Source organism: Falco naumanni, chromosome 12 (genome assembly GCF_017639655.2).
Source record: "Falco naumanni isolate bFalNau1 chromosome 12, bFalNau1.pat, whole genome shotgun sequence".
Lineage (NCBI taxonomy): Eukaryota > Metazoa > Chordata > Aves > Falconiformes > Falconidae > Falco > Falco naumanni.
Window position 1 is genome coordinate 14,778,884 of NC_054065.1, and position 20,404 is coordinate 14,799,287.

Genomic DNA, 20,404 nt, shown 5'->3' on the forward strand with positions numbered 1-20,404 from the left:
TCAATTTAAATTTTAAAGTTGCATGTAAAAAGTACAACTTTTCTATTTATTCTAAAGGCAAATAGCCCAACAGCCCCCAAAGTAGCACTTCATCTGGCTAAAAATAACACTTAGAGGAAATTCTATTCTTTGTAGGGTGATAAATTGGTCTTTATATAGCATCAGAGTTTCCCATTCTACAAAAAGCTTTAATTTGCTTGAGGAGAGTGTTTTAAGAGTGGTCTGAAGCACAGTATTTGGATCTTGGTTGGACAGTTCTGAAGCTAAGTAGTGCTCAGATCCAGGATTTTGGTTTGGGTCACAACTGAAATAGAAGCAGGTGTAAAGCAGGGGCCCTGCCACATAAAAGTTGGGAACTGAGCAATTGCTTTAAACCAGTGGGGTCAGTAGAGAGAATTTCCTTCCATACAGTTCATGCCTATCTCACCCACACAAAAACCATTGTAGACAGATCAGCTCAAATCCAAATGTTATTTTTCTTCCTCACAAAGGATACTGATTTCATTGTCCCTTTGCTGCAGAAGTTCTTTGAGCCTTCTCAGTTCTTCTCCTCCTGGTTCTTTGTTAGTGTCTTTTTCTTCAGAGATGTGTTGTGAGATAAGTTTTTTATCAGAAATCTTTGAATGATTCATTAGTTGCTATTAGAAGAAACAAAAAAAAGGGCACTTTCAACTTGAGCTCCAGCTATGTATTTATTCTATTCTGAGACTGTCTAACTATGGTAGAAAAGACAGAATGAAATGATGCAACCAGTCAACTGTCAAGTTATATGTGTTGTGCCAAGTATGGAGCAAGTTGTACTTGTTGATCTTCACTACCAAGTGTATGATTTACTTTACTCTTTCTACACATAAATCAATTCCCGTGTTCTGTATTATCACAGAACTTTCAGTATTAACAATATAACTAAACCCTAATTATTTAAGACAATAAATAAAAATCAGGAGTGTATACATTTCCATATTGAAAAACTATATCCCAAAATACATTGCTTTCCCCGTTAATTTTACTTGTCCTTCTCAGTTTGAGTATATCTTGTTTGCTCCATGATTTAGAAGCGCTTACAACACCATCAGGAGAGTTAGTATAACAGATTTGGGGATATAGTTGTTTTACACTTTTATATCTTTCAATGTAGTTAGTCCCAAATAAAGCCTCCATAGTGATGCAAATACAGATAGATACATCTATCCATTACAAATAACTTGTCTGTGTTGTTTCCAATATCTACCAGTGTCCTCCTACAATTTACTGCATGCTGAGATCCTTGCCGGTTTCCACAAAATGCTGCTGAATTTTTCCAAATAAATTTTTAATTCCTGTCAGTCCTCCATACACTTCCCAGTTCAATTGTCTTAGCCTTTTCCAATGCCTCTCAACTGCATTGCCTTTCTTTTGACACTTTTCAGCTATGAATGTCTTCCAATTATTTTCAGCTCCAGCTGCATTTTTGTCTATATTTATAAGAAATACCTTTATACGAGTAAAGCAATACTTGATCTTGTGCATGTCAGCACCAACATCCAGAGTGCTATCAGGATCATTATCTTCAAGAAATGCTTCAATTAACTCATCCAACCTGAAAACAAAAAGCATTTTTAAGGAAAAAAAAAAAATCACAACCAAGCAGACAACTATGTAAAGTAGCGTGTCAAACACAACACAAGATTTACTAAGCTGAATGATATTGGTAGGCTATTTTCCTTCAAGGTCCATATAATTGAAATGTACTTTTGTTCCTGATACTAAAACCTGGATTTGATACTGCAGATTCTACAACTCCATATCAGGACATACTTGCACATGCTAAGGAATTGTTCTAGAATTAAAAGCATCTAAGATGTAATCTTTTCTTTTTCTCATTTATTTTATAACCTTCTGTTCTTTTACCATCTCAACGGAAAAGATCTAAAGCCTGCCCTCTCATGAGAATAGATTTTCAGAAGCTTTGGGCATAGGATGTTTGAACATATATGATTATTTGTGCAAAAGATTTGTGCAAAAAAGAACAATCTACTTTCTTTTCTATTACAAGTATCAGCAGATACCATAGCTTTCATACATACAATTACCTGCTCTGATCACCAAGCAAAGGGACTTATCTTTTGATGAAGGTATTTATAGATTTCTGAAAGACCTAACTGCTCTTCTTCTGATAAATGAAATTTAGTTAGTATTTTATTCTCTTGCAATTGGTTCTTATTTAAAAACATCTGACAACATCTTCCTTAGGGAGCAGCAATTTTTATTTCAGTAATTCAGTCTTCATAAGAAAATCTGGCACACAGAAGCATCCTCTTGATTTTTTAAAACCAAATTAAAATATGAAGACTGGAAACCTACACAAGTATAATACAGCATGCCTCTGGGCTGGATGTCACAGCTATATGGATAGATGCATGCTGCCACCAACTCTCCATGTCTTGCATTCCAGAGTGCGTGGCAAATCATCAACAAAAAGAGCAGATGATTTTAAAAATAAAATTAGCCCTTAATCCACTTACTAAGGTAAATTTCTAGGAAACAGAAAGTGCAAGTTGGAACTCCATCAACTGGTTTTAGATTAAAAGCTTTTTGGTGCCTGATAAATGCTGTTACCATTAACCTACTAGGCAAACGGTGGGCAACAATGACAGCCATATGCCTGTACAGTGTAATACTATGATTTTGAATGTTTATTTAAGTTATTATCCTCAGAAGATGAACTTAGGTTCTGAACCTGAGTGAGCAAAGGTATCTAGAGTACCAGCATAAAGTGACCAACTGCCAGAGAAAGGCAGGAGTTCAGAATCATCTCTGTGCCTAGTATTTCTTTTGAAATAGTTTTGCTCAGCTCCTCACTTTATACGGAAGCCTTCTGAATGTCGCTTAATAGTCATTTATCCCAAACCAGTTACAGGACTGGGAATCTTGTTGTCATTTGATTATCTGAATTACTTTGCTGCAACCACATACAAAAATTTTAGGCATTATAATATCACAGTATCTAAAGTTGACCCTAAAGTAGTGGTTGGGATATCACCTTGCTTTTGAAGATCTCTTTCTGAGATTCCTCACATTACTATACTGTAGTAACAATTGCCTGCTGGAGGGTGAAACAATGTGATACACAACAAACAGAAAAAAATAAATCATTTTCAGGATATAAATATCTGAAAATCAGTAGCTGTAATGCTGTAATGAACATTGGAAACCATAACAGGCAGGTTTGGTTATTCATCTCCTCCAGAGTTTATTGCGACAAAGTGTCAGTTCTCAAAACAGGAGAAAAAGTAGAGAAAAGAACACAGCAACCCTCAGTTAGTTGCAGATAAACTGTGCTTTCCCATTTTCATCATTTCAGTTAAAGAACAAGAGACAAATATGTTGTCTATACCATTCATTATATGTGCAAAATTCCCGACTTCTGAATTTATAGAACACTCCCTTAAGTCAATGTGAGCTTGAGGGAGAGGCTATTTTAAGAGAAATATTAGTTACAGAAGCATTACTGGCATTGACTTGCTTCTCAAGTTAAGAGACTACAAAAATTACTGGGTAAGAGACCAAAATTTTACTTATAGCTACATGATTCTTTCTGCATGAAGAGTCCAACAGAACAGAGGCCAGTAGTACAAGAAGTTATTCATACTCTGCAGACGCACAATGTACAACAACCAAGAGAATTAATTCTTCATATGTGCAGGCAGGCATTTCTGTAAGGACCGCGAAAAGAGAGGCATTTATACTATTAATGAGTATGTGATGGTGATTAAACAGACACAGAGAAAGTCAGTATTTGTCAATACCTTAAGCACCTTATTGATTTCAGTAAGTAAAAGGAAACAAGTAAAATAATATTTTTTATAACTAGACTGTCTAGACTGACCATATGAAGTCATCTATAAAAATGGGCCTTTAATCTTGAACTAGAAATTAGAGAGGAGATATTTTAACCTTACTAATATTACCTGTTTGCCAGGGATTTAGCCATACTCAGACTACCACAGATTTAGACTATGGGAATCAATCAAAAAAATTACACTAACTTGCACCATTATCATTACTGGAATAACACTGCACAAAGTTACAATACTTCAAGAGAAGGAAAAGAATATATAATTCCTGTAAAATAATGCTCTATTTTGAAAATTATTATTTGCCAGTCAAGAGACAAGGTTAATTTGTCAAGAGTAGCAAAATAGAAAAGCTGTAGTTATAGATACGAGCTGCTATTTCCTTTCTCTTACATTACCTTTAATGTGTTTGGCATTCTTAAAAAAACACAACAGCCCAATTCATTTTTTGTGTCCCAAGGACTATGAAGAAGCCAAAACACATTTGAACACCAGAGGACTGAGTCAAGTCTGAAATAGCAGAAAATAAATCAGAAATTATATACCAATTCAAGCTCTTTGCCAATTATAGGGAACAGCAGAATCTTCAGTGTATTTTCAGATACATTTTAAAAATTTCGTCTTTAAGAATTAGAACAAGAACAGGCCAACCTAGCCTAAACACTAAAGAAAAAAAAAATAAAAAAAGAAAAGCAACAATGAAAATCCCCATGAATAACAGCAAAAGAAATCACTGCATCCCTGATGTTTTTTTAGGTTTCCATGTAGAAATTACCAGAACTCTTTCTAAAATAAACACACAGTCTGACAACACTGGATATTCTAGGAGTTCTTCCAGTATACTGAAGTATTAAACAAAGGTAAAAAACCTGACAATGTGATACAGATGCAACTTGGAGTTTCTCTTCTTAATGAACAGGTCTTGGTTAACTGAAAATATTTGTCCAAATAATTTATCAGCTCAAGGATTATGAAAACAATTGAAAAATTCTCTTATGATTTTATACAATGGCAGATTTGCTGCTTTACAAATGAAAAACCCCAATGCTACTTCCATTTCATTTTCAGAGATATTCACAGAATAAATCAAGGAGACAATAAAAACTTACAGGAGGAGTGGAAAAAAAAGACAGAGAATAAAAAAAAAATGGAATACTGACTGTACATTTCCTTTTTCCTAACATATATTAGATAGGTAGATCTGCTTGCTAGGTGATTCGGAAGCAAAGGAAAATACGATTCTACAAGAAGAATATCCTTTTCTTTCTCCTATTCCTGACTCAAACACTTCATTGTATTTATCGTTATAAATACTCATTAAAATAGAATTAAATCTATAGAATGTATGAAAACCTAAAGAACAGAATTACATAAAACAGAGCTGTAAAAGATTTAAGAAATTCATATAGGGCATCTATGGTTACAGCTCCAACACATTTTTTCTAGTCAAAGCATCAGGCACAGGCTGTAGTCATCCTCCCATCAAAAGAGGCAGAGTGAGAACACCCTTCTTGTAGGTGAGGGAGAATGGACAGGGCTTTTGGTTTCATTCAGTTACCTTGAACAGACGGATAATACCTTTCTCCTTAGCAATAATAATATCTTCTGAGATAGTCACCTAAACTCTGATCCTTAGTTATCTACCACAGGAATGCATATTAAACAGTTTTTCTCCAACTAAAGACTTTTGCAAGAACAGTCAGCAAGAAGCAAACCAGAAAAACACATAAAATAGCCCAGCACTGAACAAAGTTGGGCCTAGAAGTTCAAGAGGAACAAGAAACCCATAAAGTACAAGAAATCCAGAAAACCCTCTAGCAAATCTTTAGTTGCCTACTCAGAGTCATGTGTATGTGGCAGAGCGAAGGTAATGTGAAATCATGAGGTGAAATAACAATGTTCTTTTTTTTGAGGACCTTTTCCAACTCAGTCATAGTAGAATAACTAAAAGAACATAGGAAACAAAGTATTTTTGGTCAGTTGCTGTGGCTCAGTCCTGAGACCATATACTTAGACCTCTTAGATAGACAGCATGTTCTATTTCCTGGAAAAATTGATAAGTATAGTTTCAAAAAGACCTGAGCTGATGACCAGCTTCTCCTATTATGCCAAGGATAATGATTAATATTTCCGTGCCTTTTCAGAACAGAAATTAGGAAATAAACCTGCCCAAAGAAGGGAGTTTTGTAAATGAACTTGCAAAAGGAATGTGCATGCTTAGCATGGGATACATAACATACATTAAAATTTTCTGTATTTGTGACTGAGCTTTTCTTCTCCCAAAACATCCCAGGCTGAATGTTAATTTTCCCACTACACCTATTGCTAAAAGTCATTAGGAAAATAATTTTGAAAAATCACAGATGTACATGTATGTAGATTCTACAACATGGTTGAGGGTACCAAGGTATGTCATAAACTAGAGGGGAGGAAAAAAAGCCCAAGACACGTTTGTTGAAGCTTATAATGAAAACCAGCTAGGATCAAGCAGAAAAAAATTAAATTAACCACAAAACATACAAAAACCCCTTCTGCAGTATTTACGAACTTTGTTGCTTGCAGTATGAGGTTTAGGTTGGGTTGGTTTGGTTTTTTTTCCTCTTTCTTGACTTTATTTATGAAAAGCAGCACTACAGCAGTGCTAGACTTTTTTGTCATTATATAAGAGATGGACTGCAGAAGAAATAATTTCCTGTTTTGGTATTCTATCTTTTTATTATCAACTTACAAAACGAGCGTATTACAAGCACTTTGCAAGATACCCATCAGTATCAAAAAGTATAATCTCTCAAGGAAAATTAAAATAAAGATAATCAATGCAAAGATCAAGTAATAAAATAACAACACAAAGCCTAGTAACAAATACTTCTCACTCACTGGAGAAGAAACCTGAATAAAGAGATAGTCTCTATACTATTGTCTGGAGATCAATACCAGGAATTCTATTTCACACTGGAGAGGTCTTTATAAAAAATACTTAGCCCCCAGTCTTCTCACTGCTTAGCTTAGAAAGTCAAAGTACACTCAGCTTGATAGGAAAAAGCAACGATGGAAACTGAAATTCAATAGATACCTAATTATGGGTTTAGCTACAAACACAGAATTTAAAATTACTGAATTGCTTACAAGACACACTTAGTTGCTTCAGTGGAAATATGCAACATGTATCTTTATTTCAGAATTTGATATTCTTTTAATGTAAGATGGCCAATTTATTTAAATTTGAGGGGATTTTGTTATACTGGTGAGTTACATCAGAAAATCTGAAAGTGAACTAGAAGTACCTAGCCACAAGACACTTGCACTGACAGTACTAAACAAATATAAAACACCCCTAAAAGTATATTTTAGAAATGCTAAAATCTCTATGTCTATGTAGAAATAATTATTAAACTAATAGTCTGTTATTTATTGTAGTTAATAACATAAGCAAGCCAGCTGCTGCATTCTTCATTAGTTTCAGCTTACTAAGGCACTCAGTAATGTTTCCATGCAGAATTTGTGCTAATCAAATCTGGAGCAGGATAATCATAGCTAATTTCACGTGACAAGAAAAAATGTTTAAAATCAGTGTCAGATGAAGATGTCTTTCCTAACTTCTGGAGATCCAAAATGGTTCCCTTTTTTTCCTTTTCTGTTGTATGTTGTTAGGCAAAGGAAGTTATAGACCATTAAATATTTATAATTTAATGTTATTAAAGAGGAAGCCTAAAAAGGGTATTTTTCATACATTTCTATTCTTCCTTTTAGGACTGTGAGGTTCTGCCCTAAGAATAGGAGGCCTAACTTATACTAATAAGAGCAAGGTTGTGTTGAAGCCTGTTTGCCAGAACCCTGCTGTATCAGGAAGAATAGTTTTCCCAACAGAAATTCCCCGAAGAAGGAAAAATATGGAAGTATCAAACAAAGACCCATTTTCTGTGAAAAACAGCAGTAAACAAAGAACAGAGTTTTCTTTCTCAGTGCTCATTGGGGGGGAAAAAAAAAAAAAAAAAACAGAAAACATAAGTAAAAGAAATCCATATACATAAAAAAAAAAAATTCTAAGTCAATGCCAAGGGAACAGTATCATGTCATTTCTGAGATTAATTTAAAACTCTGTGGTAGTGGTCTTACACATACTAAGAAAGTACAAAAGGAAAATATTACAGTGCTAATCCAGGTGAGTTTGAAATACAACACCAGGCTGAAAACACAAGCTGTGTCAAGCACAAGTCTGTTCTCATACTGATGCTGGGAAGAAAACTCACTGTCAAACACAGTTACAAACAGTTGGGATCGAAACCTGTTAAACAGTGCTCTCTGGTTAGTGACTGTGAATCAGTCCCAAATTCTTGCTCTAGCATTTCCCTCTTTATAGTTTTTTTTGCAAATATAAACACACACTGAACTGCAGCTCACAGACAGCTTTTACCTTACCAATGATATTTTTCTCCTGTAACTTTCTGCCCTTCAGGAATTCTTTTTTAATGAAGCCTGCTTACCATTTAGACCACACATAAATCACAAAAGTTTTCTATTCACATTACTTTAGATTTCATGCAATTTTTCTGATAGTGCAACTCCAGAATGATTAGATGAGCACTGTGCTACTTCAGTTTTACCCGTTCATTAAATAAGACTTCCATCCTTTTAAAAAAAATCCACTTCTGAATCAGTCATATGTTTGCATGAACAAAGATGCAAATTACACAGCTGAAACGCATCAGAGAAGCACTCCTAGCCAACTGAGAGTATGTTTTTAAAGTTTACAGCTCTCAATAGCTTGCAGGATGCATGGTCTCAAAACACAGATTTGGAAGGACTCATTTTGACCTTGCTTCATGTGCCGTGATTCATTTCTGGGAGAGCTTGCCTTTTAACCCCTGATCACTGACACCGTATATTATGTATCAAAATTAAGTTCACTTAAAGACCAATTAATTTTGAGTGTCAGCTGTGAACTTTGTGACAAGCAAAATGGAAATCCAAGTTTATGAAAAATAGGCTATAAACAAAGAAGCTACTGAAACACTTGAGATAATCAGGGAGGTTGCCTCAATTAAAGAAATTTGCTTACCTAGACATTTGCAATAGCTTTCCTATCAGTAACATACTCCATATCAATTTTTTCTTTATATCTTAATTTTGAAAATTATCTTTAATAATGATGCCTATGTTATTAAAAAAAGTAACTCCACATCTCCACATATTTCTTTACTTATCTAAAAATTCATGACAGTTGAAGCAGAATTGTCATTATATTTAGTAAGTGTGCATCAGTATGGCAGGACCATAGAGATGCTAAGCAGCAAGTTTTATCAAGAGCACTATGGAGGACAGGAGAAAGAAGGGAAAGTATCTCCAGGATTGTTGCTAACAGCATGACAAAGAAGACAAAGTATCCAGAAAAAAACTATTAAGCTTTAATTTAACAAATGTGTGCTAACGCCTGGGTGAAATAATAATAATCATGGTAACTAAATAACAGAAACAGCTATCTAAACCTTTGAACAATTCCCTCAGTAGATATTTGTAAGAATACTTTTATTAACATAGCCTTGGAATTGGCTGCATTGATTTGGTGCAGTCTTGAAGCAGGGAAGTAAGAGCAGTAGGTCCTTGAGAGTCTTCTGTGTCTACAGTCTGGAAGATTTTCATACTTTTTTTCACTTTAAATACCTATATGGTGCCTAACAACTGAAAATAAAATCTATTACAGGACAAGAAAGACAAAGATCCCCTTTCTGCTACTGATTGCAAAGAGATGAAAGTCTAAACATAATACAATTCAATATGAAGTGTTTACATGTGTATGTATGAGGAAGTTGAGTAATAGTAAAGTTGCATGCTACAAATTCACTGTGAGCTTCTGTTTCAGCCTGTAAACTGAAAATGTATTCTAAGCCAGTCTATAAATAATGGTATTGAGTTATACCAGCAACTGTGTTTTAAGAAACAAAGATATGGGTGAAACTAAATTAATTGTTGCAGGTGGCTGAACTTCTGCGTTTATTGAGGATTTGGGTAGGTTTTTTGATGGAGGTTTTTTGGTGTCTTTTGTGGGGGTTTGTATTTTTTGGTTTGGTTTGTTTTTGGGTTTTTTTTTCCCCCTATTTAGGAAATTAAAGGTTAGGTTCCGAGACACTAGTTGCTTCTCAATGGCATAATCAGTCAGACAGATGGAAAATGAGCTGACTCTTCTGTCAGACATTCCTCCAGCTAGGCACTACAAATAACTGTAAGACAAAACGCCAAACACAATATTCTTGATGGGGTAAAGTGAAACAGAAGTAGATCTGCAAGAACTTCAATAAAATATGCATTTTTTTTTTATTGAAAACTTCCTCCCAAATTACGTCTATAAAAAAAAAAAAAAAACCAAAAAACCAAAAACCACCAAAAAACCCACACAAAACCCCACAAACTTTGGGGGCAATTTTCTAATATTTTCATTGTCTTGTTTTAGTAGTTGATTCTTGAAAGACAAAGAATAGTCCAAAAATGATCAAATTATTTCATATAGCTAGGCAATAGCAAATTGAATGAGAATAAGGAAATGTAAACCCTAATACTGATTTTTTAAATCCACTGACCTGACATTTCCCTTTTTTGTCTGTACATTAATCTGTGCACCCCTGAAATAAGTAATCATACCAAGTTATCTAACAGATTCACAGAATATTAGATTATGTGAACTATACAGATACTCTAGAAAACATGCATAAGTCCAGAATTTTTAATCCAATGATATTATATATATTGGGGCTGATCCTGTAAAATGTTGACTTAAACTCCTTAAAAGCCTCAGATAATGAGTTGGAAAGCCTCAGAAATACCATTGGAAATCAGCTGAAAGCAAAGTACTACAAACCTAAATTATTCTTGAAAACAAATGCCTCAGATTTTCAAAATTTTACCACTGCTGTAATTTGAACCTCTCAAAGATGATTTTGGAGCTTTCTTTATATATATATAAGTTTGGAAAACTTCTGGCCTTTGAGTTGGTATAATGAAGTGAATCCTATGATACTTCCACAAGGAAATATTATGACCTTTAAACTTTCAAGTATCTTTTAAGTCTGCATGGATAGCAATTCTCTCAAATGGTGAAAATAAAGCTTGTGAGTAAGATTTGAATAGTGTTATCAGTACAGTAATGTTCCTGAAAAGGAAGTGATGATAGAGCACAAAACAAAAGAAAAAACAGTCCAAAATCAAAAAGTCATAAACATAGTAAAAATTTTAAGTTCTCATATTTAGAAATGTAAAAAGAACAGGTGAAAATAGAAAACAACAATATGGTAAATGATTTACATGTATGGGGATAAACTAATTTTCAAAAACATTGAATGTTGGCTGGTTTTTATTGGTCTAATATAAACATGTTTTTTAGACCAAATGGTCTTTCCTAACTTTCTATTCCTAATTATCAAATATTTACTGTAAGGGCCAAGTGCTTATAAAGCAACTAATAATAGAGCTAAAGCACACTCTTATGTATTGATAATGATTAGAAATAAATAGGATTTTGAATACCATATGCATTTTGTTACTACTATAGGCAACAACTAGGATTTTTATGCTGCCACTTTACATAGCCAATAGGCTGTCATACAAAAAGACTACCTAAATTCAAAGCTGACGTAAAACATTTAGAGTTTTTTTTCTAGTTCTATCAAGTTCAGTTACTGGAGGGTAAAAATTTTAAGAATAGGGCCTCTAATTTTGTAAAGCAATCAAAGAAAAAGTATCACACACAGAGATTACACATTACGTACACAAATACTCGCACTACACAGTACGGAAGCATACACCTATTACAGATATAATCCCCCTTTATTTTTTTATTAGATATACGTGAAAAGCCATTTTTGCTACCTCCTTATGTGAGGAGATTCTTCTGAATTAGATGGCTACAATGTGGCAAACAGATGCAAAGAGTTTCTACACAGTTGAAAATCATTCATTCCAATGATGAAACACACACAGATCTGAATCTTTGTGTCATTAAGTCACAGGGAGATTTGGCATGGCCTAGAAAAAGAACAGGACTGGTTTATACAGGGGAAAAAATATGCCTACATTAATGCTACACATGCGTGTTTTTTGCAGAAAGAAGTATGTCAAGTTGCTTGCCGAGCAGATGATTTCTTTCTTCAACAGCACTTTATAATAACAAACCAAAAGCACATACATAAAGAAATGCTGCTCAGTGCCAGCTAATATTTGTGGCCATAACAGTAGTCATATTCTAATCTCTAGAGTATATGTAAAAGTAGCAACAGAAAACTAAGCTTCAGTTTATCAAATTTTTTTAAAAAAATATCTCCTCCTTCTAAGGAGAAGGTAGCAAGAACTTAACATAGGACAAGGATGAAAACTACTTGGGAAGTCAGAAGGACTCATATGGATGAAGACCAAGACACTCCTACAACATAAAAGACAGAAGTAGTTCTGAAAAATTTGTGTTGTGTCACTTACAGTTATTAATTAGACTTAAAAGCTCAGAAGAAAGAGATTTTCAGTAAGTACTTAAAGTGCCAAAAGATGTGAACAGGTATTTAGTGGTACTTTCAGAAGCAACTCAGCTGACCAAGTATCCAACGAATTTCAGTGAGGTTCAAAAAGCTGCTATGATCAAATGCTTTTAAACATACATCTTTGGAAATTGGCTCCAAGATTTTTTTCAAACATCTAAATAATCAAATTCAGCTATGCTATCTTTTCCATTTGGGTTAAACCACAGCATCCATACATCTCACTAACCTGAGTTATACTATATTACCTTTCTTGAAACCGTGTGACATTAGATGACTGCTATACTTTTGAATATTAAAAGACAGGACAATAGTATCAATAGTATGTAGTCTCCTCCCCTCCCCCCCCCCCCCCCCCCAAACAAACTTGCTAATCTTTGAATGACACTTAAAATTGTCTTTAAGTAGTTTCAGTGTACAGGGTCAATAGTTTAAATAAGATATTTTTTTCTAATTTCAGTTTCCTTGGAACAAGATTGCAAGATCAAAGAAAAGTATTTACAGCTATTTGAAGCATCCAGCTCAGGTACCTGCATTGGGAATCTGAACTTCCTGTGCTGCCACTCAAGATTTTATAACATGTAATAGAAAAAATGACCTCTAGAGATATCCATGGATTTAATAGCATTCTAAATCAGGCATCTAAGTTAGATGTTGATGTGAGATGTTTTAAGACTACTTTATAGTTAAGGTAGTTTCTTTTCTCTTTAATATTGCCTACAGCTTATGTCAGCCTTCTAACTTCCACACAAATCCACTGCCTGCAAAGCTGTGTTGACATAAGGCAAGGCAATATGCTTCTATTTCTTTCACCTTGCAACTGATACTGAACACTGACATCAGCAAATAATAACATTTGCTCTGCTTTGTAAATGAAACCATTTGTTCAACAGCTTAAGTATGAGTAACTGTTAAAGCTCTATATTGTACAACAGTGCAATATTGTTAATACCATGATAGCATACAGATGTCACAATGTTGAAACAGAAAAATGAAAGACAGAAAGAAGTAATGAGAAATCCAGGACATGAGTAAGATGAACAATATATAACTGTTGAAGTAAAAAATAGAAGCGTCTGTAATAACATACATATCTGAAAGAAATAAGGTAAAGTTATTAATAAATTAAAGTGCTAAGCCAGTACTTCCGGTCCTGTTTCTAGAGAATTCCAACTGGCAAAGGCTCTGGAAGCGTGGGTGCTCTGGAACACAGGACCTTGATTTGAAATCCTGACTTTCTGGGCACACATTGTAAATTGCTAGTGAGCTCATTTATAACAAAACCAAAGAAAAAAAAAATCCCAAATGGTTCAAGCAAAAAGGGCTCTCCCTTTTACTTTTGGCATGCTTCTCAAAAAAAACCACCAAAAAAACAACAAAAAAAAACCCACAAAAAAACCCACCCAAACAAAAACCCAAACTGTTTGAAGGCCTTATATTTCTAAAGCACAGTGCAGAAGCCTGTAAGTACAATTTCCTACTATTTGGGATGTATGATGCTATTTTCTACATTTTAAAAATTTTTTTCCTAAACAAGAAACTAATTCTTTAGCTCAAAGAAATATTTAGAGATCAGCCCTCTACAGCTGAGGAAGTAGATGGTATGATCCAAAGCAAGCAATTCAGATTTTGGAAGCATTTTATGAACTACATTCTGAACCACTTATGTAGTCTAGCTGATTTTTTTTATGCTGTGCTTTTTAAATAAACAAAATGAGAGCAGCAGAATTCATGTATGTTTAACATTTATGAGAATAAAATAATAAAATCAAAAAAATAGCATGGTAATGTAAATGCTTACCATTTAACACAGAATTCTGAAGTATGAATTCCAGACAGCTGTAGCTTCATTCACAGGACTGATAAGTTGTGTTGTGTTATAATTTGGCATTCACAAGAAAATTGAAGAGCATTTGTTTTTCATTTTGTTTTAAACTGAGTGAATGACAATGTGACATTGTAGTGATTATGAGGAAAGCCCATTTGACAGATGGGTTTTCTCCTTCCATTAAATGAATAATATAAAAAAAAATAATCCCTGAAGAAACTTCCTTGATTTAAGTGAGAAAACACCAATGAAGAATGAACTACAGCTTATTCACATACTAACTTCAAACATCTAGCAATTTTAACTGCATTGAGCAGCCCACTGATTTCATTTGGAATGCCCTGAAAGTAAACAAGTGGAATGAATCTCATTATTGTAAGAAATGTTTGGCATTTCTTGACTTACTAAGTCAAGAAACATACAAAATACAATTTTAACATAACGTTAATAGCTGTTTCCAGGGCAATCACTAACACTATTCCCTGAAACATAAGTAGAGAGAAAAAGAGCTATGCATTACCATAACCATTCTATTGGATTGAAAAAACATTATTGGATATACACATGTGCCACTGGATCCAGTTTCATTTTGGCATCCATCTTCTACTGAAAACTGCCTGAGGTAAACACTTGTGCAGAGACAAAATAAATATGTACTTAGTGCATGGAGTTTTTCAGTGACATGTTTTGTACCTTTGATCATCTGTGTTCAGAATCAAAGAACAAATAAAAAGTCACAGAATACTTCCAAAGATTAATTTTGCCCTGACCTTCCTTGAAATATGTATCATGAGTCAGAACAAGAATTAAAGCACACCTACTTTTGATGAGACAATGAGACTATATTTGGTAAGATTCCTCCTTACTAGTTAATTATTTCAGATTCATAATAACCCTAATTATGATTTTCTTTCCAGCATATTAAAAAAGCATCAATTTAAAAACAAAATATTATTCTGTCTGGAACCCCCTACAGCACACCTCCCCTAAGAATCGTTCTTGTGTGGCGACTCAAAATGAATCACAACACAGTACGTTGCATTATCACCCTATACCATTTCCCCTGGATGTCAGGGGAATTTGTTAGCACTGGTAGTTTTCTTCCAGACCAATTCCAAGAGAAATTAAAATAAGACTAAAAATTCTCACAGCTTCAACTTGGTTACCATTAATATACTAACCAAACCAAACCAAATCTCTAGGCAATTACTACTTTCTTTCTACAGATGAGGCACAGAGATTTAATAGGTCCATTCCACAAAATCAATTAGCTTTTCAAAACTGGGAACTGACTTTCACTATTGTGAACATTTAGACCTAAGTAAATATTTCTACATTATACATAGAAAATTCTTACATGCTGTACTGATTTGATACAAAAAGCTTTAAAATTTTACAAGAGTTATGTGAATTAATTATGAATTTTCAACAGCATGCACAGTAAAAAATTTGAATATTTGGCTTTTAGGACACTGATTAATTGTGTATCAGAAATGCAAGGTTTCTCTTGGCCTATGTCAATCTAACACTGCAGCAGGATATTTCTCAGCAAAAAAAAATATTTCTTGAATTCTACTCAGGTTGTATATCCAGTTTTGAAGGAGACTGTTGTGGGTTTTTTTATTCTGCACTATTATACAACACTTTTTGCCTGGCATCTGAAAGGCATTCCCATCCTTTGCATTTACTTCACTTCCTCAAAGCTGAGGCTGCAAAAACATAGCCAGCAGCCTCATAGAGCTTTTCATGAAAAATTGCCATTCTAACCTGGCACCTAACTTCACTTATTTATGCACTCAGAGACATTTAAAACTCTGAAATGAATGTAAATATTTATGCCAACAAACTGACGAAAAGTAGCACCACAAAAGAAGAAAATGAAAACAATGTAAGCCATTACTGAAGTAGCTCTTCTTGTGAAAGCTCTGATGTTCTTTGCTTGCCAGTCACCAGCACCAGCTCATCCTTCAACTCCTGAATCTCCTTTTTCAGCTGGACAATCATCTACAAAGAGCAAGGCATAAACCAAGCATCACCTACAAATTACTAGCTAGTTTATGATTTTTGCATTACAAGGCTGAGTTTATGGAAATACTATACTTTGGTTTCCTCTTTTTTTTAAACATCTTTTTTAAAAAAACAGTCCAAATGCCTTAAATATATCAAGCACTACTTTTTTTCTTTTCCATTTATAAAAACAAGAATAGTCTTCCAGACTCAGTAAATTCTATGTGTTAGAAGACATGGTTGTACAGAAAGAGTTCAAAAGATTATTTGCAAAAGAGAAAAATAATTTGCCCTAGGAGTAAAAAAAGCTTTCTGACTCATTAGTTTTGCTTATTAGTATTGAAAACACATTTAAAATAGAACTGATGTCTGCGTTAGGGAAAGGCAAACTACACACCAAAAGTGATTATTTTTATTTTTTTATTTTTTTTACTTTCCCTTTAGAAACAGAAATTCCAAAACAATATCTTGGTATTTTAATCTTAACTTTTCTTCTTTTTCATGTAACATTCCACTCTAACTAGAATTATAGCATACTATAATTGTAAGATGTATCAGTTGCTAACAACAAACGAGTAGTATAAATCAACATAATGAAATCAGTTTGTATTCATGAATAGTAATGACTGAGAAAGTGACTTGGAGAATTGTACTAGATTTTTAAATTCTCATAGCTCATTATTGGAGCCTGTACTTTTGGAAAAGCATATGCATAAAATGATATTTTAGAAATCACTGGTCTCTCAGGGCCAAATTCTACAAAGCAGGGACAATATGCAAATCTCTAAGTCTAAAACATGAATGAGCAAGTTCTTGGATAATTTATGATTGGTCATTTTAAAGATGTATCACTTCATAATGGCTCAAATGGATCAGGAGTCCAATGATATTTCTAGACGGCTATGAGTACGCTGATTCCATGTGCAAAATAAGTTTCCAAGAGAAGAAAGTTTTCAAGGAAAAATGAATCATTCTTGATTGCACACACTTTCTAGAAATAAGATTGTTCAAATGGATGACACATTTTCACTGGATGTTAAAATTCCTTCAAACGCTTGTATTTCTTTTAGTGTTTAAATTTAACCATGGCTTCTTAAACTTTGAATGAGTATTTTATGTTAAAAATCAAAATATCCTAAACATACATATAATTATTTAACTCTAAACTTACTGGTAACACATTTGTTACTATAAATATGAAAGGCTAACTTACAATCTTTTATTGAAGAATCTATTAAGGTAGTGAACTGTTAATTACAAATGTTGCAAGAGTGCTTCAAGAATGCCACAGGACAAACATTTTAAGCTGATTTTAGGTTGCCTCCCTCTGGTGTCGCTCTCTGATGTAGTCTGTGCCAATTACAGATCTAATAAAATTTGGGGCTCAAGTACAGTATGGCAGAAAGCTGAACTGACAGAACCATCCCTGTTCAATGTTCAAATTTGTTAGCATAATTAACTTCAATCTGGCAACAACAGAAATATTATTTTCAGGATATGGATAAAACATTCCTTTTCAAGATTAAGACAAAAAGAATCTACAGAGGCGTAATATTTTCATTTCTATTTTTAAATAAATACCAGGGGAGATTAGATTTAATTCAGGCTCAAAAGTTTGGTTTTCAGTTTAAAACAAATCCTTTGGTCATAAGTGAGAGAGGTTCAAAGTTGAGTGACTGAAAAAGTATGACAGAAACAAGCTCAACGTCTTAGTAAAATACAGTCAGCTCTCCATTATGAAGAATAAAGTTTACACAACACTCAGACTTCACTCAGATCTATCCAGAGGTATTATGCATTCCTGTTATAAGGCATGCAGTCAATTTACAGATGATAAATACTGCAAATAAATGGCATTTGATTTTATGAAAGAATAATTTAAGTCCAGCTTTTTACTGAATAATCAAATTGCATCCTGGGAATATAATTTAGGTAGTCAAGATGGGCAACAAATTACACAATGAGCACAGAACCATGTAAAGTCTAGGTACCTGTGTTCCCCTGCCTTTTCCACAAGAGGGGATGGTTTTCTAACTCTCACGAGTCCACTCTTGCTTTACTTGCTAAATGATCCTGCAGAGCGAGACATACCAAAATTGTGGAGTATAGCTCCACAGGATGTAGTAAATATTCAGGAGCCTGCATGTGTTCCACCTCAATCAAAGGCTTCTGTGGCCATGGAATACATGTTTTGCATGATTTGCTACTATAAAGCCTACACAGGAAAGGGAAAAGAGGGCAGACAGACAGAAATGAAGTTGTTCAGTGTCTACTGGGTTTATTTTTTGGCTGCTCTTATTTGTTGATTTTAGTTTTTTGTTACGTTGTTGCTGTTAGAAACTGTTTGGAAATAAACATAGAATAATAATAAAAAAAACCTGAAGAAGAACTGACAAGAATCCCCTATTCCCTTCAGACTTCAGGGACAAGAGAAAATAAAAGCACAATCATTAACATTAACTGAAATATGTTAATTACTATCACATAACAATGAATGAAATAATCAACCATCTAATCCCCAATTTTTAGACAACAAATGCTTATGTTATATAATCTAGAATTCTACAGTCTAGCATTCAAGGGCAAAGCATTTCCTAGCCAGTTCAGAAGGTCATATAAGAACAAAATACATAGAACTTGTAATTAAAAATTAGTCATGAGTAATTTAGAAATTCGGTAATTTTTTTGCTCATTAAAAAGAATGATGCTGTGATTAGTATATCATAAAATACAGGACCACTGAAAGTAGAGTATTTCATTCAGATTTTATATTCTTTAGGAGTGAATATTTCAATAAAAATTCATAATTATGTCATTAACAACTATATTTTAAATATTATCTGTTTATATATAAAGAGAATAATATAATAGCTAACGTGAACTAATTTTTCATTTGCTGTCTTTGTGACAAAGACAGAGGGTATGCTGAAATGCATCCACAGTTCTTTCTTCATTATATCCACATATGCTGCTTTGGTACAACCAGTGTAATCTCAAACACTTCCCAAATCAGAAAACATCTTTGATAAACAGCATGCAACCTAGCTGATCCAGTAGCTATCATTATCTGCAACACTATGTTGAATTAATCAGTCCCTAATAGGTGTACTTATTATTTACAAAGGAAAGAAATTTCCCAGGTAATGCAGAAAATTACATTAAATAAACTAAGACCTCAATATAGTAGAACTTACCACTACAGAGCACAGTTTCAAACAGATCTGGTATGTAACAAGCTAGAAGCATATAAAATCTTTCACAGGAAAGACTAATCCAATACTAAAAATAAAATGCATTTTTGTCATGCACATTAAAAGAAGAAACTTGTTTTCTTTATGTGGCACTGCTTTGTGCTTTACCAATGTGGATTATTACCTCTATTCTCTGCACTTCCTAAACCTCTAACCCATTCTGCAGAGCTCCTCTGCTGCTCTTTGGGATGCGAACATCAGCCTAATGCTTCAATATGGAAATCCTATTTTTGCATCTCGTTTATGTGTCTTCCTTTTTTCCTAATGGTAACTTTACAGAGTTCTTTCTCCCTAGCTAAAATATTCCTTTGACCAATCTCAATGAAGGGCTGCGTCTGTGTTTCTTAACTTTTTAATACTAATTGTTTCAGTGCAGTAGCATGCTACCTTCAAGGGATTAGCAGATTTTTTATGAGCTTTAGGGACATCCAGTTATCTGTGGCTATGATTTACAAACTAACACCCTAAAAGAAGCAGCACAAAGATGATAATGAAAGTGACCATTGCTCCTCAGACGCCTTAAGAGCTGAGAAAGCCTTTAGAGGTTTTATAAAGGTCCATTCAATTATAATTATGTACAAAAGAAAAATATAAAAATAGTAGTTATTTTATAGAAAAATTTGGAACATGAATCTAAAAACTATTTAATGGGATGATTCAGTATAAAATTCTCAGCATCCATTTGACTGTTATTGTTTACTAAAACTTTAAACAAGCAATCTCCTTTCCTCTGCTCCCAGACAACTCTTACCAATCTAGGGTCAATTTCTTCATTAAGAACGGCTTCATTCTTAATAAGAGCAACTCGTTGTGCAAATCTGCAGGTTGATATAGATTCCTGGAAGAAAAAACAAAACAAAAAAAAAAGAGAGAGAAAAAAAGAAAAATTTCAGTTAGCTTTGCACCAGGTAAGTCAGACAGACTGCTAATTAAGACAGCAAACTAAGTTGGTTTTTTTTTTTG

General features: G+C 33.8%; 1 protein-coding gene across 1 annotated transcript in view; it reads right to left on the reverse strand.

Moving 5' to 3' along the window:
* Positions 1–20,404, reverse strand: part of KIF6 (kinesin family member 6) — a 157,830-nt gene that overhangs the window by 88,850 nt on the left and 48,576 nt on the right. Inside the window, 4 exon segments of the mRNA XM_040612049.1 lie at positions 488–638; positions 1,474–1,579; positions 16,084–16,187; positions 20,193–20,279. Coding sequence (XP_040467983.1) covers positions 488–638; positions 1,474–1,579; positions 16,084–16,187; positions 20,193–20,279 — 448 coding nt within the window.